Source organism: Bos grunniens, chromosome 20, assembly GCF_055505025.1.
Source record: "Bos grunniens cultivar Pamir isolate PY7600 chromosome 20, Bosgru_T2T1.0, whole genome shotgun sequence".
NCBI lineage: Eukaryota > Metazoa > Chordata > Mammalia > Artiodactyla > Bovidae > Bos > Bos grunniens.
This window is the reverse complement of record NC_141184.1, coordinates 59,462,894-59,479,385: the sequence shown is the minus strand read 5'-3', so window position 1 is coordinate 59,479,385 and position 16,492 is coordinate 59,462,894. Positions and strand designations below refer to the sequence as shown.

Sequence of the window (16,492 nt, the reverse complement as noted above, 5' to 3'; positions counted from 1 at the left end):
CAAGTGGGTAGAGTCAAGATACTGTCTCCTCGTGCAGGGAGCACATCTGGACAATTGTTTGGAAGAAACTTCCACACACACACACATACACACACACGGACACACCCCTCACCAGTGTCTACACAGGGCACTAAATGATACTCAGATGCCTTTCATAGTGCTAATGTGTAATAGACTTTCAGGCAGTAAAACAAAGCCTTTTTATTTCTAGGCTTATTTGGATGCTTTGAAGATCTAGTTATCTTAGAATATCTGGCACTCAAAAATAGCAACTGTATGTTTTTGGATTATTTATTATTACTATTGTTTAGTTGCTAAGTCATGTCCAACTCTTTCCTGACTCCATGGACTGTAGCCTGCCAGGCTTCTCTGTCCATGGGATTCTCCAGGCAACCCAACTGGAGTGGGTTTCCATGCCCTCTTCCAGGGGATCTTCCCAACCCAGGGATCAAACCCACATCCCCTGCATTGCAGGTAGATTCTTTACCAACCACTGAGCTATCACGGCTTCCCTGGTGTTTTTAGATGGATTAAATATAGATATAATATATATATATAGATAGATAGATATAATATATTAAATATAGATTTAATGCTAAAAGCTACCTGAAGTTTTAGTTCTTCAAATCCAACTGAAATGAAGTCTGGAAACTTAAGAAAAAGCAGAGCTTTTCATGGTTCTCACACATGAGAAAAAGTAATCTAAATTCTACAGTGTAACTACATAAATCTTTTCATTATGAAACATAATGCTGTTATGAATGAATATAAACTCTAGTGTATAAGTACATGTGAACCACAAGGCAACATGTCTTACAGAGAAATAGATCTTCCTCACATGCAAGCATTTAAATTAAGTGAGGAGTAATTTTCCTTCAGTGTGGGAACACACCAAACCCAGGAAGAGGACGGTTCTAACTCACCTTTCCAGACTTTCCTTCTTCTTAGATTTCTTGCTCCGCCTCACCATCCGGCTCTTATAGCTGTTTCTCCTGGCCGGTCCCGTTTTGATTGATGTGTTTTCAAATGGGGTGGTCGTGATTGACACCTTATTTCCACTCTATAAAAAAATGAGGTGGTATTAAAGGGAAATGCTGTGATGAAGCAAGGCCAGAAAAGATACAGGAGATCCAAAGACAAATAAACATCAAAAAGGACGGACATGACCACGTGGCAAGGAGCCTTCAGGTAGTGAAGTCCTGGTAAATGGGGTGGAAATAAACAATGTGAGGTCTCCTTAAGGTGGCGGGATGTGGATCCCACAGCTGCTGTGCTCAGTTGTGTCAAACTCCTCGCAACCCATGAACTGCTGCCCTCCAGGTTCCTCTGTCCATGGAATTTTCCAGGCAAGAATACTGGAGTGGGTTGCAATTTCCTACTCCAGGGGATCTTCCTGACCCAGGGATTGAACCTGCATCTCTTGCGTTTCCTGCATTGGCAGGTGGATTCTTTACCACTGAGCCAACTGGGAAGCCCAGCAGAGCTGAGTTTAAATCTGAGCCTGTGACCTGAGCACTTGTTTTCCTCTGGACCACGTTGCAGCAGAGTCACACCTGTCTCCTAGGGCTCATCTGAGGATCAAGGGGATATAGTGTGTAAAGCCGTTAGCACCCAGAGTGACACATGGAAAGGGCTCCACAAAAAACAGTTACATTCATGCATATGTATTAAGTGTAAACATGCCCAGAGACACTGTGCTCTTGGTTGATTTATTTTTCTTTTCTCTCCTTTTTGTGTTTTTCCTTTGACCTAGAAATCATAAAGCAGCACAACTGAATGAGACTTTTATCTTTAATTATTTTTAGTTTTCTTTTCTAGCACCAGAACCTGTCAGCCCAGCAGAGCTGGAAAGTGTATGCCAGCAGGTGTAAAGCAGCCTCTGCTTTGTCAGGTCGGGAGCGGTAAGGTCATTCCTGGGGGTTTCTGTGCCCCTCGACTTGAACCTGGGACCGAGGCTTGCTGGATAGGCCCTAGGGGTGGATTTGAGAGCAGAGTCAGGGGCCAGGGTGAGGGGGTGCCCTGGACAGGTGGGCAGAACCCTCCCCCTTCACTTCACTTTCACTGATCTCTTCTTGAATTTCTTAATAACCAAGGGAGAATCATATCCTTTCAAAGTCACAGATGGTCCTGATTACCTTAAAAAGATAAGAAGTATACATAGAAGGACCTTTTAAAAGGCCTATGCCTGGAAGATGCCTAGCAACTCAGATCTAAGTGATGTTAAGAGATGGGGAGTTGAGTATGGTCGGGCAGGGGACTGAAAGAACAGATTGTTTAAATATCAACATCCACTTCTCCACCCAACTTGGAAAGTAATACGTTCCATTTTTAGAAGGAAACAATGTATATATATTTTAAAAAATCATTGAGAAGCCTGCTGCTGCTAAGTCGCTTCAGTCGTGTCCGACTCTGTGCGACCCCATAGACGGCAGCCCACCAGGCTCCCCCGTCCCTGGGATTCTCTAGGCAAGAACACTGGAGTGGGTTGCCATTTCCTTCTCCAGTGCATGAAAGTGAAAAGTGAAAGTGAAGTTGCTCAGTCGTATCCGACTCTTCATGACCCCATGGACTGCAGCCTACCAGGCTCCTCCACCCATAGGATTTTCCAGGCAAGAGTACTGGAGTGGGGTGCCATTGCCTACCACTCAGCTAATGCTGGTAATATTTCTGTATATTTCCTGCTAGTCTTTTATTAAGCATGTAAAAATTATGCATATATATATATGTAGACATACTTTATAATTAATTTTAATCTTAATCTAATAGTTTTTCTTTCACTTCACATTTCATAACTTTGAAAAACTTGCACTTTATCACTGAATATTCCTTCACATAATTTTTACTGGCTATTAAAAAGTGTTCCATGAGATAGGTAAATCACAATTTAACTGTTTCCTTATAGCTCTTGTTTTCTATTTTCCAATTCTTGTAAAAGTTGAAATAGGTATCTTTATCTATAAATTAGTGTCCTAACCTCTGACATTTTCCTTAGATTATCTAACTAGACTCAATACACTGAATTGGAGGGTCTAGTTGAACTTTTTAAAGATTGGTGGTACACACTAATGCACTAATTTCCAGAAAGTTCATGTCAATTTAAACTCTTACCAGCAGCACATGAGTACCCATCTCAGCACACGCCTGTCAGAACTGAATACTAATATTAAATAAATTGCCAGTTTTATAGGAAAAAGTTACATCAAGTTTTAATCTTTGTTCTTTGGGTATTAACAAAGCTGGATTTCGTCTCATCTATTTTTCATTGTTTTTATTTCTTTAGATAATGATTTGTTCATGTCTTACATCCAATTTTGTATCTAAAAATCAATAATCAACTGAAAATTAATGATTTTTGAGTTCTTTATATATTTAAGAACATATAATCCCATACTTTGTGCCATAACTGTAAAAAATATATATATTTTCGGGAAATGGGATTTGAATTTGAACAAGAGAAAAAGATGTTTTTCATTCTGAAAAAATAAATTACTTGTCTTATATTTATAAGCAGATGCCAAAACTTTCAAAGTAAACCTTTATCTGGTAGTAGAGACTGGCATTCAATTTATTCTTTAAACTGAAAACTCCACGTTTAAGGATGAAAGGGTCTGGGACGGGGTTTGCTCTTCACAGTTTGACTGAGGCCAGCCTCACGCTTCGGTTTTCCCTAAATGCCTCAGGGGAAGGAAGGGGCAACAGTGTGATGGGCATTGCTTCGTCATCGCACTTCTTCCGTCCTTCACTATATCACGTCAGAGAGGACACGGGGTCCCAGCGATCACTGGGGCTGCTGGAGCCCACGAGCAGTCTAAGCCTGAACCACTGCCATCCCTCCTAATACAGTCCAGTTTTAAAAATATCATATACATTGTATGAGATAAATATAGTAAAATGCTTAACATTTTTCATTAGGAAAGTTACGGCTGGAGTTTGTTGAATCAGAGCACACCCTTAAGCTTTGTACAAATGTCCCTTTACACAAGCAGTATTGACATATACAGACTATCATGTGTAAAATACTTTGGGGGAAATTGCTAAAGAACATAGAAGCCCAGCCTGGCACTCTGTGATGACCTAAAGGGGTGGGGTGGGGAGGAGGGGAGGGAGGCTCAGGAGGGAAAGAATGCATGTATAATTATTCACATTGTTGTACGGCAGAAACCAATACAAAATTGTAAAGCAATTTTCCACCAATTAAAATGTAAATAAAAATTTTAAAAATTAAAAGAAAAAACTCAAAAAAGACAAACAAACCTAGTTTTTAGTTTGTGTCTACATAGGGCTGTTTCAGGGGACAGTTCCCTTGACTTATGGAAATACACAAAGAGATAACTTCCCTAAGAGGAAATACAGACAGAAAAAAATGCAGAGTGCAAACATTTGCTTGAAAAAGTTAATGATGACAAAAATGGTAAGTAAATGACTGAAAAATAATTTTATGGGGAACAGGTGAGAATTGTGCAGCCTGCCACCTGGTGGACCCATCAGCTATAGTAAGTGTTGCTAGAATTGGCAATTTGTTTTACTGGGTCCTTTGACCTCAACAAATTCTTTTGAAGAAGGAACAATCTCTTAGAGAGATTCTGTGGCACTATTTCAAAAAGCAACAACAACAAAATGGGGCCAGAAGACTGTCAAATGTTCTATCAAGTTACGCATTACTTTAAACCACTTGTGTGATTAGTGCATGGTGGGGAGGAAGTTACTTTAAGCTGGCTGAACTGAATACAAAAGCAGAAGTCAGGCTGCCCAGCCTCTTCTCTCACTCTGACTCCACATTAGTTCATCATCTGGCCTTGGGTGTCTCTCTGAGCTACAGTGCTTTCGCATTTCTTCCTCTGCACAATACCCATGGGGAATGCGTTCCTCCCATACCTGCATCCTTGCCCCATTCATACTCTCCACGATCCAGCCCTAGCCACCTGCACACTGCATCCCAGATGCCATGAACTCAGGCTCCAGCCACACTGGTTTACTCATGCACCTCAAGTACTTTGAGTTTCCTGTTTTTGTGGTTTAAAGCATCATTTTATTGTGCCTAGACCATCTTGCACTGCTTCCCTTACATGAACCTCCACCCACCCTTCACAGCCCTGCACAGAAAACCCCCAGCTCTCTGCCTGCCCACCGTGGTGGAAAGCTCTCTCTCCTTCTGCACTTGGGCCCTATTTACAGACCGTTCCTTGGCTTGACACCCTGATTGTAGCCTAGCACTGCAACCGTTTCTCCTGCGAACACTGAGCTCTAAGTTTCTGGCAACCAGACCTCACGTCCGGAGCGTGGCGGTATGCTAGCTGAAAGCTCAGGCTCTGGGGCTGCCCTGCCGGTATGCAAATCCTCTTCTGCTCTTTCCTAGCACGGAACCTTGGCTGCTTTGCTAGCTTCTCCTTGCTTTAATTTCTTCATCCGTAAAATGGGGACAATTCTGTATACAGCACCTGTGCACAGGCTACGAGGATGACCTGAATTATTCATGCAAAGTGCTCTTGACTACCTACTATTCATGCGCGCCATCTGCTGTGTGACCCTTTGGTACCTCACACAACTCTGCACATTCTGGGGACCCAGTTAATATGTAAAATTGGCAATAATCACGCTCTTTTAGCCCCCATTTTAGTATCCAGGGGTTCCCAGAGTTTAAGGAAAGGAAATACTGAGGCAGCGGCTGGTGTTATTTTAGCTTCTCTTATGACTGGGCATTTAAACTAATGCTGTCCTAAGAAAGCAACCTGGCTGAATAGGGGGTTTCCTGCATTTGAGAGGCTACACTAGGCAGGTAGTCATGTGAGCAGGGGGTATGACTGGGTCCACGTGGCCTCCACATTCCACCATAGTGGGGAGAGAGCAATTTCGGTGCTGTGGGAAAGTTCTTTTAGCAAGCTACTTGTAATCTGGATGGAGGTGATTAACTCCCGGTGGCTGGAGGGGTTTGAGGCAACACCGAGGAAGCACATTTTCAGGGATTCACAGAGCCGATGGGGAACAGAACCGAATAACCATGACTTTGCTTCTTTGTGCACGTAAGTTGGTGCTTTCACAGCACGCTCACTTTGAAGCTGAGGGTAAGTGAGACCAAAAGTGAAGCCCTGACACAGGGAATACGCTTAATGTGTTCACAATCCAGAAGATAAATAAGTATCACACAGTGTCAGTCGCTTAGTTGTGTCTGTCTGTGATCCCACAGACTGTAGCCCGCCAGGCTCCTCTGTCCATGGAATTCTCCAGGCAAGAATACTGGGGTGGGTTGCCCTTCCCTTCTCCAGGGGATCTTTGCCATCCAGGGATCAAACTGGGGTCTCCTGCACTGTAGGCTGGATTCTGTATCATCTGAGCCATCAGGGAAGCCCAGTATCGCACATGGATTTCTAAAAATATATATAGCCCTATGTGATGGCTCTTCTACCTTTTTCTGAGGATGCCATGAGATTTTGTGAAGTAGTTTGCAAGTATAAAGCATAGGGTAAACAGCATGTGAGAATACGAAAATATAGCTACCACCCTGATGGTCTGCCACTGACGGCGCATGGGAGTCCAGGACTGGTACTAGTCACTTGATCCTTTGCCAAGAATCACTATTCACATTTAGGAGAAAGATGCACGATAACACAGTTCCTTGGGAAGATAATTAAATCCCCTGTATCCACTCTGTTTCCTTACACGGGTTGCTCTTTTGAGAGCTTCCTTTATGAGCCAGAGGCAGGATCCTCTGCTTAGATGTGAGACAGCACACCATGGCCCAGGAGGATGCCAAACCTCTCCGTTACAGCATGTTCGTGGCATTTCAGGGACATAGGTCAACCAGATCCAGGAACGCAGGCACTCCGTAACCAGAGGAGGACAAAACGTTATAAATGGAATTGACTGACCCTTTTCGGAGACCTTGCCAGAGACGTTCAGGAGAAACATACGTTCAAATTTCACAGAAGTAGGAAGAGTCATTTTAAAATCCAAAATCATATGAAAATGTTTTATAAAATAAATTATGAAAGAGATCAAATATGTCTCAGCAAAATAAACAGAAGGCATATTTCCTAAAGATATGTATATTTCAGCTTGTTATTTTTTCTTCTGATTTTATGAGCAAATGCAAGAAATAATATAAAGATATACTGTGCCAGGACCTAAGATGCATGTAGCGTAATACTGCTACAAAGAACGGAAGAGGTCAAACCTACTGCCATTTAAAATCCATTCGACCATCTTTGAACGGCTGATGCCAAAACCTGGAAAACTTCTAGTCAGGTGAGTTGACAAAGAAAAGAAACTCACATATAAAACATAGCTTTATTATCTAAACAAAAGGGAGGTCCTAGAAAAGCTTAAGGAGCACTTGGGAGAGAGAAGTACCTCTTCGCCTACCTTTGTAGTCCCTACACCACTGGAAAGACAAACAGGCTATAGCAGGTAGAGCCTGGGCCCTTACTCACAAAGGGTCGATGTGAGCCAGCAATGGGGTATCCCTGGACCTGGGTCAGGTACTACGAGAGAAGAGGCTGGTCAGACTCATGAATCTTTGACCTCTTCTTGAATTTTGTCTTGGGAAGTCTGAGGTCATTTCAGGGGACTCTCACAGCAAAGGACTCTCAAAAGTCCACAATCCTGCTCTGCCTCCCATTTTGGGGGCACTTACTAGGAGACAGTTGTTCCATGGCAGTTGGACAAGTAATATTATCAGAAACAGATGGTGAATGAAAAGAAAAAAATTCAAGTCTTACCCATGTAGGTTCCAGAAATGCTACCTGTTTTGAAATGGCAACCTGCTCCAGAATTCTTGCCTGAAAAACCCCATGGATGGAGGAGCCTGGCAGGCTATAGTCCAAAGGGTTGCAAAGAGTCGGACACGATGAGCGACTGAGCACAGGTGTACTACTCAGTAGGCATACTGCAAAGTGCAGAGAGACTCCAGCCATCTCAAGGTTTTACTCCCAAACTGAACAGCACGTACATGAAGACATAACACAAGTAGCTGTGTGGTGCTTGGCTCCTCCCATGGTGACTTTTGGACAGCAAGCGAGGGAGAACCCTACTAGTCACCTCAATTCTACAACCATTTTCTGAGTACCCAGCTGCAAACCAGGCACCGTGTAAATGCAGGGATGACGTGGGGAGCTTTAATAGTAGCTCCATGTCTCTCCTGCGGGGCTGTCGTCAGACCTGCCACGTTTTCAGCACGGCCACGGCTGGCTTCCCATACTGCCTATGGCTCTGCAATGTCCCCTCAATATTCATCCTATTCCTCCAGTGAGCAATGCTATGCCTTTGTGAGAAAGTTGACTAGAGTTAAGGGAACCACCTGTAGGTATGGAGGATAGCAGACAGTCACCTACTCCCATGGGGCCTGAAGTCAAGACCAAAATTTCATTAATGCTGTGGACTGATCAATGGCAATAACTTCCCTACAATCTGTTACTTCACAACGGACCTTTGAATGTACATTCTATTACTACTCTCAGAATGTGGGCCAGACCCTGAATCTTTTGAAGAATACACTTGTGTTGGCTGGGGGATGACAGAAAGAAGGATAAAAGTCACTTATCAAAGGCTTACTTACTTATCAAAGACTTTGTACACCCACCTACCTGCACTAATTCCAAATTCCCAAGTTTCTTTCAAGTTTCAGTTCAGTGTCACTTCTGGGCGATGACTCTCCCTATTCTCAGAATATTCTCTGCAGAAGTATGGCATTCCTCCCCCTGCTATGGCTCTGCTAATCAAGCTGAACTTCATCTACCTGCATACATCCCCTATGTCCCTCATAGTCCGCAAGGTAAGAACTGTACCTTGATTTCCAATGTCTACCGTGTCTAGACACGTCACCAGTGTCTACCATGGTACCTGCCTAGCAAGTGCTCTAGAAACAGTCTGAATGCATGTTGTTTAAATGACAAGCATGCGTTCATGTTTTGTTTCTCAACAGGCTGCAGGCTATCTGAGGCGATGGCTCACACCTCTCTGACAGCCCCTAGTAATCCCTCCCTGTGTTCACACTGAGAAGTCATCTATAAATCTGCTGACATGTAAAACAATCCTACAATTAATGATTGTATTTTTTCTTTAATCACAGATAGGATTTTTTCCTTGAAAAAACTTAAAATCGAGACTTAGATTCATCTTTGTTTTAACCAGATTCATATTTGGGGCTATAACTTTATATTCTTTAGCTGCTGCTGCTGCTGCTGCTAAGTCGCTTCAGTCGTGTCCGACTCTGTGCGACCTCATAGATGGCAGCCCACCAGGCTCCCCCGTCCCTGGGATTCTCCAGGCAAGAACACTGGAGTGGGCTGCCATTTCCTTCTCCAATGCATGAAAGTGAAAAGTGAAAGTGAAGTCGCCCAGTCATGTCCGACTCTTAGCGACCCCATGGACTGCAGCCCACCAGGATCCTCTGCCCATGAGATTCTCCAGGCAAGAGTACTGGAGTGGGTTGCCATTGCCTTCTCCATTCTTTAGCTAGCAGTGGCAAAGCAAACAGCCCAACAGAAATGAGAGAATGAGTGTAGATCATCTCTCTTCATCACATTCATGCTCTTTGTGATCTTCCTACTCCATTGGCTTGAATCAGCTTAATTCCAAGTAGAGACTGATCTACATTCAAATTTATTTGTACAAGGACAGAAAGGTCTAGTGACTGCTAGCATCCCTTCTTCCGTTACCACCTATTATATATTCACAGCTCTAGCTTCCAAAGAAACCCAACTCTCAAATCAAGCTTCAGACCTGACCTCACAGTTTAATACCACTGTCTTCTGCCATAATAGAATAAGATGTACTGAAAGTTGCTAAAGAAAATCGCACCGAGGATGGATGATTTCCAAACAAATTTTACTACGTGTGATACACAAAAAAAGAGCACTCTATTTGTAATTTAGGATAAGAAGAAAACTTAAATTAGGAAGTGACTGTGGCAGATACATGAAAGTGGATTTCATGATGTAAAACCAAAAAATTCATGTTGTTCTTGCCTTTATGTTAAACAGACCACTGAACGCTTTCTCAGCAAAGAGACTGAGTGTGTATGGATAGTCCCTACAGAAGAACACTAGAACTTGAGTGAAGAACTTTTGGTGCTAGTTCTTTCTGGCTACCTGCTTCATCTAGATGGCCCTAACATCAAAAAAGACAGTACCTTTAGCAGGAGCTCTATAACTTCTGTGTGGACAAGTCCGTGCACCGGTTCTCCATTGATGTGTGTGATCAGATCCCCAGCTTTCAGTCCTGCCTGGCAAGCTGGACTTCCTTCTTCTACATTCTAAAATTCAGGAGGAGAAGATACATTAGGAAGCAAACAGATGACAACCCTGACACCTACTGTTCTCTTGCAGCACAATATTCTGAGTTCAACAAATGATCCTGTGATTCTAAGAGGAAACCAGTAAAATATGGCTCACTATTTTTGTTCTGCCATCCTCCTAAAAAGGGTAATTCCTATGGTTCCTTTAGCATTATTTCAGGTGACCCGAGAAAGTATTTTAGAAAAAAAGAAGGCCAGGTGGAAAAGACTAAGAAAAGAAGGATAAAAATAGGACTATTTTGTACTATTTCTACAAGCTTGGTATATAGAGTGGATAATCAGATTTGAAGACTAACAAAATTATTAAAAAGAATTAACTTTTGCTAAATTCAGTCCTCCCACACAGATAAAGGGCAAGCATATGAAGCAGGTCCCAGACGCCAGCTTACCAGGAAACTCATTTGTTGTTAACTATGCCTCAGCTGATCATTCATTCTCTAGTTTGCTGGGAATGAAAACTGGCCAGAAAGAGAGTCTCACCCAAACGATATGATGCACTGTGTAAATGTCGCTGTCTCCCACGTACACCCGGATGGCTCGAATGGTGAAACCATAGTTCTTCCCCAAACTGTGGATCACAATGGGCTGGTGTGGACTGGCAGAAGCTCCTGAAGAATCTCGGCTGGGAGAGGAATCCCTTGAGGAAGAAGGGTCCGAGGACAGGGAATGGGGAGACATCGGACTTCCCAGCGGAGAGACAGCAAACATATCTGCAACAAAGAAGCCAGTCATCAAAGCTCTACTGACTGAGCCACCAGGGAAGCCGCATTACTGAGTGAGTACTGACGAAACAATTTGCATCAGGAAAACACTGTAATGGTAACTTTCCTATAAAAGAATCATTCCTTATTACTATGATAAGAACTGATTCTCTTCAAATAGTACCTGCAGTTCCAGCAAGGTTTCTGAGAGGATAATGCAGGTGGATAGAGAAATTTTAAGACAAACTCACTTCATATTCTTCAACATCAATTCTATCCTGTTTTCCTTGTTTTATGAACAAACACACGTTTTCTTTATGGTTCTTGTCACTGTTTCATCTATGTGAATCTAAACAAATCCTAACTGGTCATATGAAATTGTGCACGCACACCTGTGTGTGTGTTGTGTATGAAAAAGAATAATCTACAACAAGATGCTGTGGTTGAAATCTGAGCTCAGTAAGGGCCAGGCTACGAAAGGCCAGTGCTATTGAAGACTCCCGGGGTGCAGTGAGTAACACTGTGGCCACAGCAAGCTCAAAGTATCCAGACTATCTTCTGTTGTAACTCTTGGGATGTGTGCGTGCTCAGTCATGTCCGACTGTTTCCGACCCCATGAACCAGGAAGTCTGCCAGGCTCCTCTGTCCATGGGATTATCCAGGCAAGAATCTTACATGTGTCCAAAGGAGAACAATTAGCTAAATGTATCAATGTCCAGGCTCTTTCACTCTGACTTCATGTGGCATCTTGACACTTTTTTCCTGGCTACCTTCTGTCTCATCCAAAGGCCAGCTGAACAGACCCACGCTGATGGGCAGGGAACTTCAAAACATGCAAAGGCAGGAAGAAGGCTGAGCGGACACACAGCTCCAAACTGCTAAGAAAGCCATGCCCCTGACTCTTCTCCTCAATACATCTTTCCTCACCTCCCCAAACTGAATAACTGACCCACGCTCACCAAGAGGTGGGCTTTCTCACCAGCTCTCAAAGTGGACTGGACCACATTCCACTTACTGACCACACTGGAGCCATTGCCTTGTGCTTGTGAATAGTCATTCAGACTAGGGTGTTTGTTTTAAGGTGCTATACGGACATCTCCCAGAAAACAGAGCATGCTACAGTGAGCACTACCCCCTCAATGAACATTTCTTTCTGCACAAATCTGAAATTTCAAAAATGTAAACAATCCCTTTTATACATGGTCTGTATTCTTCCAACTTCAAGCCATCTGCAATATAATTTGACTGCCGCTTCCATTCTCTTACTGTCTGTCATCTGAGTGATAAGTCACAAGCACCAGTGTGTATATTTTCATCTCAGCCAGTGAAATTACACCAGACTTTGTGATTAGTAGAGGCAAAACTAGGTTGTCGAAAAATACCGCAATTCAACAAAATCATAATTAAGCCCAGTTTTTTAAATATAAGGCAGAAAATGACCAGGCTACCAGTAGGAGGAAGCATAACCCAACAGACAAGGCTGGTAAAACTTGTAATTTCAGTGCTGTCTGTGATACACTCTGCATCCCCAGAAATGAAAAACGTATGTTCTCTGTATTGATTTCCTCATTAATTAGATGAGAAAAACTATACTTAGCTTTCTGACACAGATGCTGTAAACAGCTCTGTAAAGGATATAAATGATGCACGGTCTAGGGAAGAAAAATTATTCAGAAGAGGGAAATTTATCACTTAACTTGGGGAGGGGAGAAAGGAAAAAGAAAGAAAACAAAAGAAATAAGCCTTTGTGGGAAGGGATCCTGCCTCATCTCCTGCTGCTGAAAGAAGTGCGAAGGGGTAAGTCACGTTTGTTTTCTGGGAGCCCTGAAGGCCCTCCAGGGAGTCACTCAGAGGGCTGTGCCAGGGCACCACCCATTACTGGTTCAAGCAGTCTTGCATCTCAGCCAGCATGCCAGGGAGCGGGGGGCACATGCACAAGCCACACAGTTTCATGCGAGTCGATGTCTCTACCTCCTGGGATCATGAGGGACAGGGCACTGGCAGAAAGGGACTTTGTGACTTTCCCCGAGGCTTTCTGTTTCTCTGTGCTTTCTAAGCGCTGCCGAGCCATGTGAGAGGCGGGCTCACTGGAGGGCTTGGAGGCATTGTCTGTACTGTCCACACACTCGCTCCGTCCATTTATCTGATCCAAGTGCTCTGAAAAACTGCCAACTGTGCAAAGAAGAAGGGATAAACATTTCAGGAGAATTTGGGATAGGAGAGCTGGGGAGGAGGGAGGAGAGAGAGGGAAGGACGAACACGGGGAAACAGAGGCCCGTGTGGCGCATGAGTCCACGTGGTGTCAGGCAAACATGGAAATCAAGTGACTGGTTCGAGAAAGGTGAGTTGGAGGAGAGAGAATGAAAGAGCTGTCCATCCAGATTCCATTCTCGTTGTACACAGGTCCATTAATTCTTAGTTGACTCCATTTAACTAGAAGAACAATTGCGTTTTAGAATCATTTACAACTTTAATAGACAATTCCTCCTCCTGACCCCACTGTGAAAGGCCATGAACCAAACGTCACTTTACGAACCCCATGACCGCCCACAGCGTACCACGATCATCCTATGATACTAGTGATCAGCATTAGCAAGGCAGTTAATACCGGTTTTTGCTAAGTGGACATCATTCAGTCACTTCATAGAGACTTATGCCCCTGTCATCTACTACCATCTTTCCAAGACTCATCTCACACTAGGCTCAGGATGTAACTTACATAAAAGTGCCTAAAGTGTCACCTTTGACCTCCCACACCTCCTTTCATTCTAAGCTCCTTGTAAATTTCACAAGCCAAGACCAAGAGTTTCCTTCACTACCCGCGGCATTACCCAATGGCTCACTACGTCTTCTTGGCTTTAGTCTTGACACAGACATATGCTGACCTGTCCTGAAATTCCTGGACCAGTGAGAAGATCTGTCCCCCTCTAGGCCAGCCACATGCCTTCTTTATTTTTAATTTTATTACCCTGAATATAAACCGGAAGGGTTTTTTTAAGTTAAAAAATTAGGACTTCCCTCAGCAGAGTAATGTAAGAGAATATGTCACTGATCCCAGTCTGGTAAGTGCACAGGCCCAGTGTGAAGACAGCTCTCTCTTGTCAGCAGTGACATAGTGAAAAACAAGTAACATGACCATCTCTTTCCGTTTCTCCTATTCTTTCTTTCACGGTCTATCAGTTTTTTGGGTTTTTTTTCCTTTCTTTTTCCTTATCACTGATAATACATATTTGTCTGTCCAGAAAAAACAATGCTTATCTCCCTTTTCTTTCTAAATGCTATACTAGAAGCCCCCTGTGCTTTAAAAATCATCAGCACTATCATCACATTAAGATATGCAATCCACAGAGAGAACTGAATACCATTATAAATGATCCTTTGGAAGACCAGCCAGCACATCGTAAAGTGCTGACCATGACATTCTTTGCCTAGAAAAGAGGCTTAATTGGATTTAACTCACATTGCTGTTGCAGTGCTAGACACAGTCCTAGTTCACAGAGGTGGCATGACCCCACAGGCGTGGTCCACGCTAAGGGGAGCCTAGGACCCGGGACAGTGGGGCTTGAGAACCGCGCAGTCCATGGCCACCCAGGCGCTGCAGGCGCTGTAGGCACGGGAGAAGATTCCCAGTCGTCTGTGTGACACCCATCTGACCTTGGGGGCCGTACAGAATAGAGAGATGAGCTGATTTGCTCATAGCAAATATCTACTAAAGAAGATAATCTCAAGGCAAATAACAACCCTCTTTCCACTTGTATATGCCAAACTCAACCCCATTTAACAGTGTATCTATCCTATTCACTCTAAATTAAGAAATCAACTGCTGAGGGACTAGACAAAACCTGCTTCACGAATCAAATCTCACCTCAAAAACCTTCAGCTTGCTCTGGGATACGTTACACGCTCACTCCTCCCTTCTAGTTTGGTTTGGATGGGATCATTGACAAGTATGCACTGGAAAGCTGAATCTCTTCACGATGAATAATTTGCCAGATGCGTTCGAGCACTAACCTAAATTTTCAAGACTTTTGCTTCTCACTGATTCAAATACATTGTAGTCGAGAGAAGGAAACACATACAAAGCTGGGCTTCTCTCAGTGCTGGAGTGCGTGTCTTCTATCATCCCCCTGCTTGCCTCTGCCATCTCGTTTCATAGCACTGCATATAAACGCGTGAGTCTTTCCTGCCAAGGGTGGATAATGTCCCTTTAATGTTCTGTAAATGTCACGGCTTCTTTCTTTTTGATGGTGGAGCAATATAAAAATCAACAAATTTAATTTTACTACAGTCACGGTTTTCAGATTTCCTAATCACCCTTGGCGAGGAGCAAACCAGCTCATCTCTCCATTCTGTACGGCCCCCAAGGTCTTTGATTATTTTTAGTGTGTGTCTGAGGGAGACAGAGAGAAAGGTGGTTTGAATCTATTAATCAAAACGCATGGCAGGACAGAGACAGATTTTTTTTTTAATTATGAAAGTAATCAATCAAATGCTTAGACACCATTCCCCTCCCCCTCCCTTATAACTGTCTGAGAGTCAGCAGGCAGAAGAGTCCAAGAGATCATAAACAATTCATCATATTAAGAATACATGTGAAATAGAGGCAGCCCTATTCAGAGTAAATAATAAACTAAGAAACACATGAGAACTTAGTAACCAGAAATATAAAGCACTTGACATATCCACATTTGATTCGATACCAAGATGAACAGGAATCCTAGGCTACTAGTTTGTTTTCACACACTTCTTCATTGCTACTATCTTGGCTCTACCAAGTTAGGACATGTGGAATTATCCCACATGGAAACAGAACTGAGAGGAAAAGAGAGAAGGGAAAAACCCAACATTATTTTTCCCCATGATCAACTATCAGCTCACATGAAGTTCTGCAGAACCAGACCTTTTAGTGAGGCGGAAATAAACCCTGTTTGTAAAAGCTGTTATTTTGAAATGATTCAAAACAAAACAAAATTATACACTGAATATTCAGTTAGTTAAAAAAAATTTCACGATAATCATTCATGGTTATCAATATAGCATCCTGGATATGGCTTAATGAAAACATTTATTATAGCAACCTTAAGCCATACCCATATATTTATTTTTTGAAAGCATAAATGCATATTGCTCTGTGGAAGGATGTGCTATGAATAACATTTTTATAAACCAAATAACATCTGAAATGCACCTCAAGGGCTTGCTCTGAGGGAAGAGTAAGTCCAATCATTTAATGAGGACACCTCTGTGATTAAGGGCCGCAAGTATCCATGATACATTGCTGCTGCTGCTGCTAAGTCGCTTCGGTTGTGTCCGACTCTGTGCGACCCCATAGACGGCAGCCCACCAGGCTCCCCCATTCCTGGGATTCTCCAGCCAAGAATACTGGAGTGGGTTGCCATTTCCTTCTCCAATGTGTGAAAGTGAAAAGTGAAAGTGAAGTTGCTCAGTCGTATCCAACTCCTAGCGACCCCATGGACTGAAGCCTACCAGGCTCCTCCGT

General features: G+C 43.1%; 1 protein-coding gene across 22 annotated transcripts in view; it reads right to left on the bottom strand.

The window, feature by feature from the left end:
• MAST4 (microtubule associated serine/threonine kinase family member 4) overlaps nt 1–16,492 on the bottom strand; it is a 616,403-nt gene that overhangs the window by 10,484 nt on the left and 589,427 nt on the right. For 17 of the 22 annotated variants that reach the window (XM_086362007.1, XM_086362008.1, XM_086362009.1 and 14 more), the window contains 4 exons: nt 12,964–13,164; nt 10,772–11,001; nt 10,127–10,249; nt 924–1,060 (listed from right to left, as the gene is read on the bottom strand). In XM_086362007.1, coding sequence (XP_086218133.1) covers nt 924–1,060; nt 10,127–10,249; nt 10,772–11,001; nt 12,964–13,164 — 691 coding nt within the window. The remainder of the gene's footprint in view (nt 1–923; nt 1,061–10,126; nt 10,250–10,771; nt 11,002–12,963; nt 13,165–16,492) is intronic. The other 5 variants (XM_086362011.1, XM_086362013.1, XM_086362030.1 and 2 more) reach the window with 1 other exon arrangement.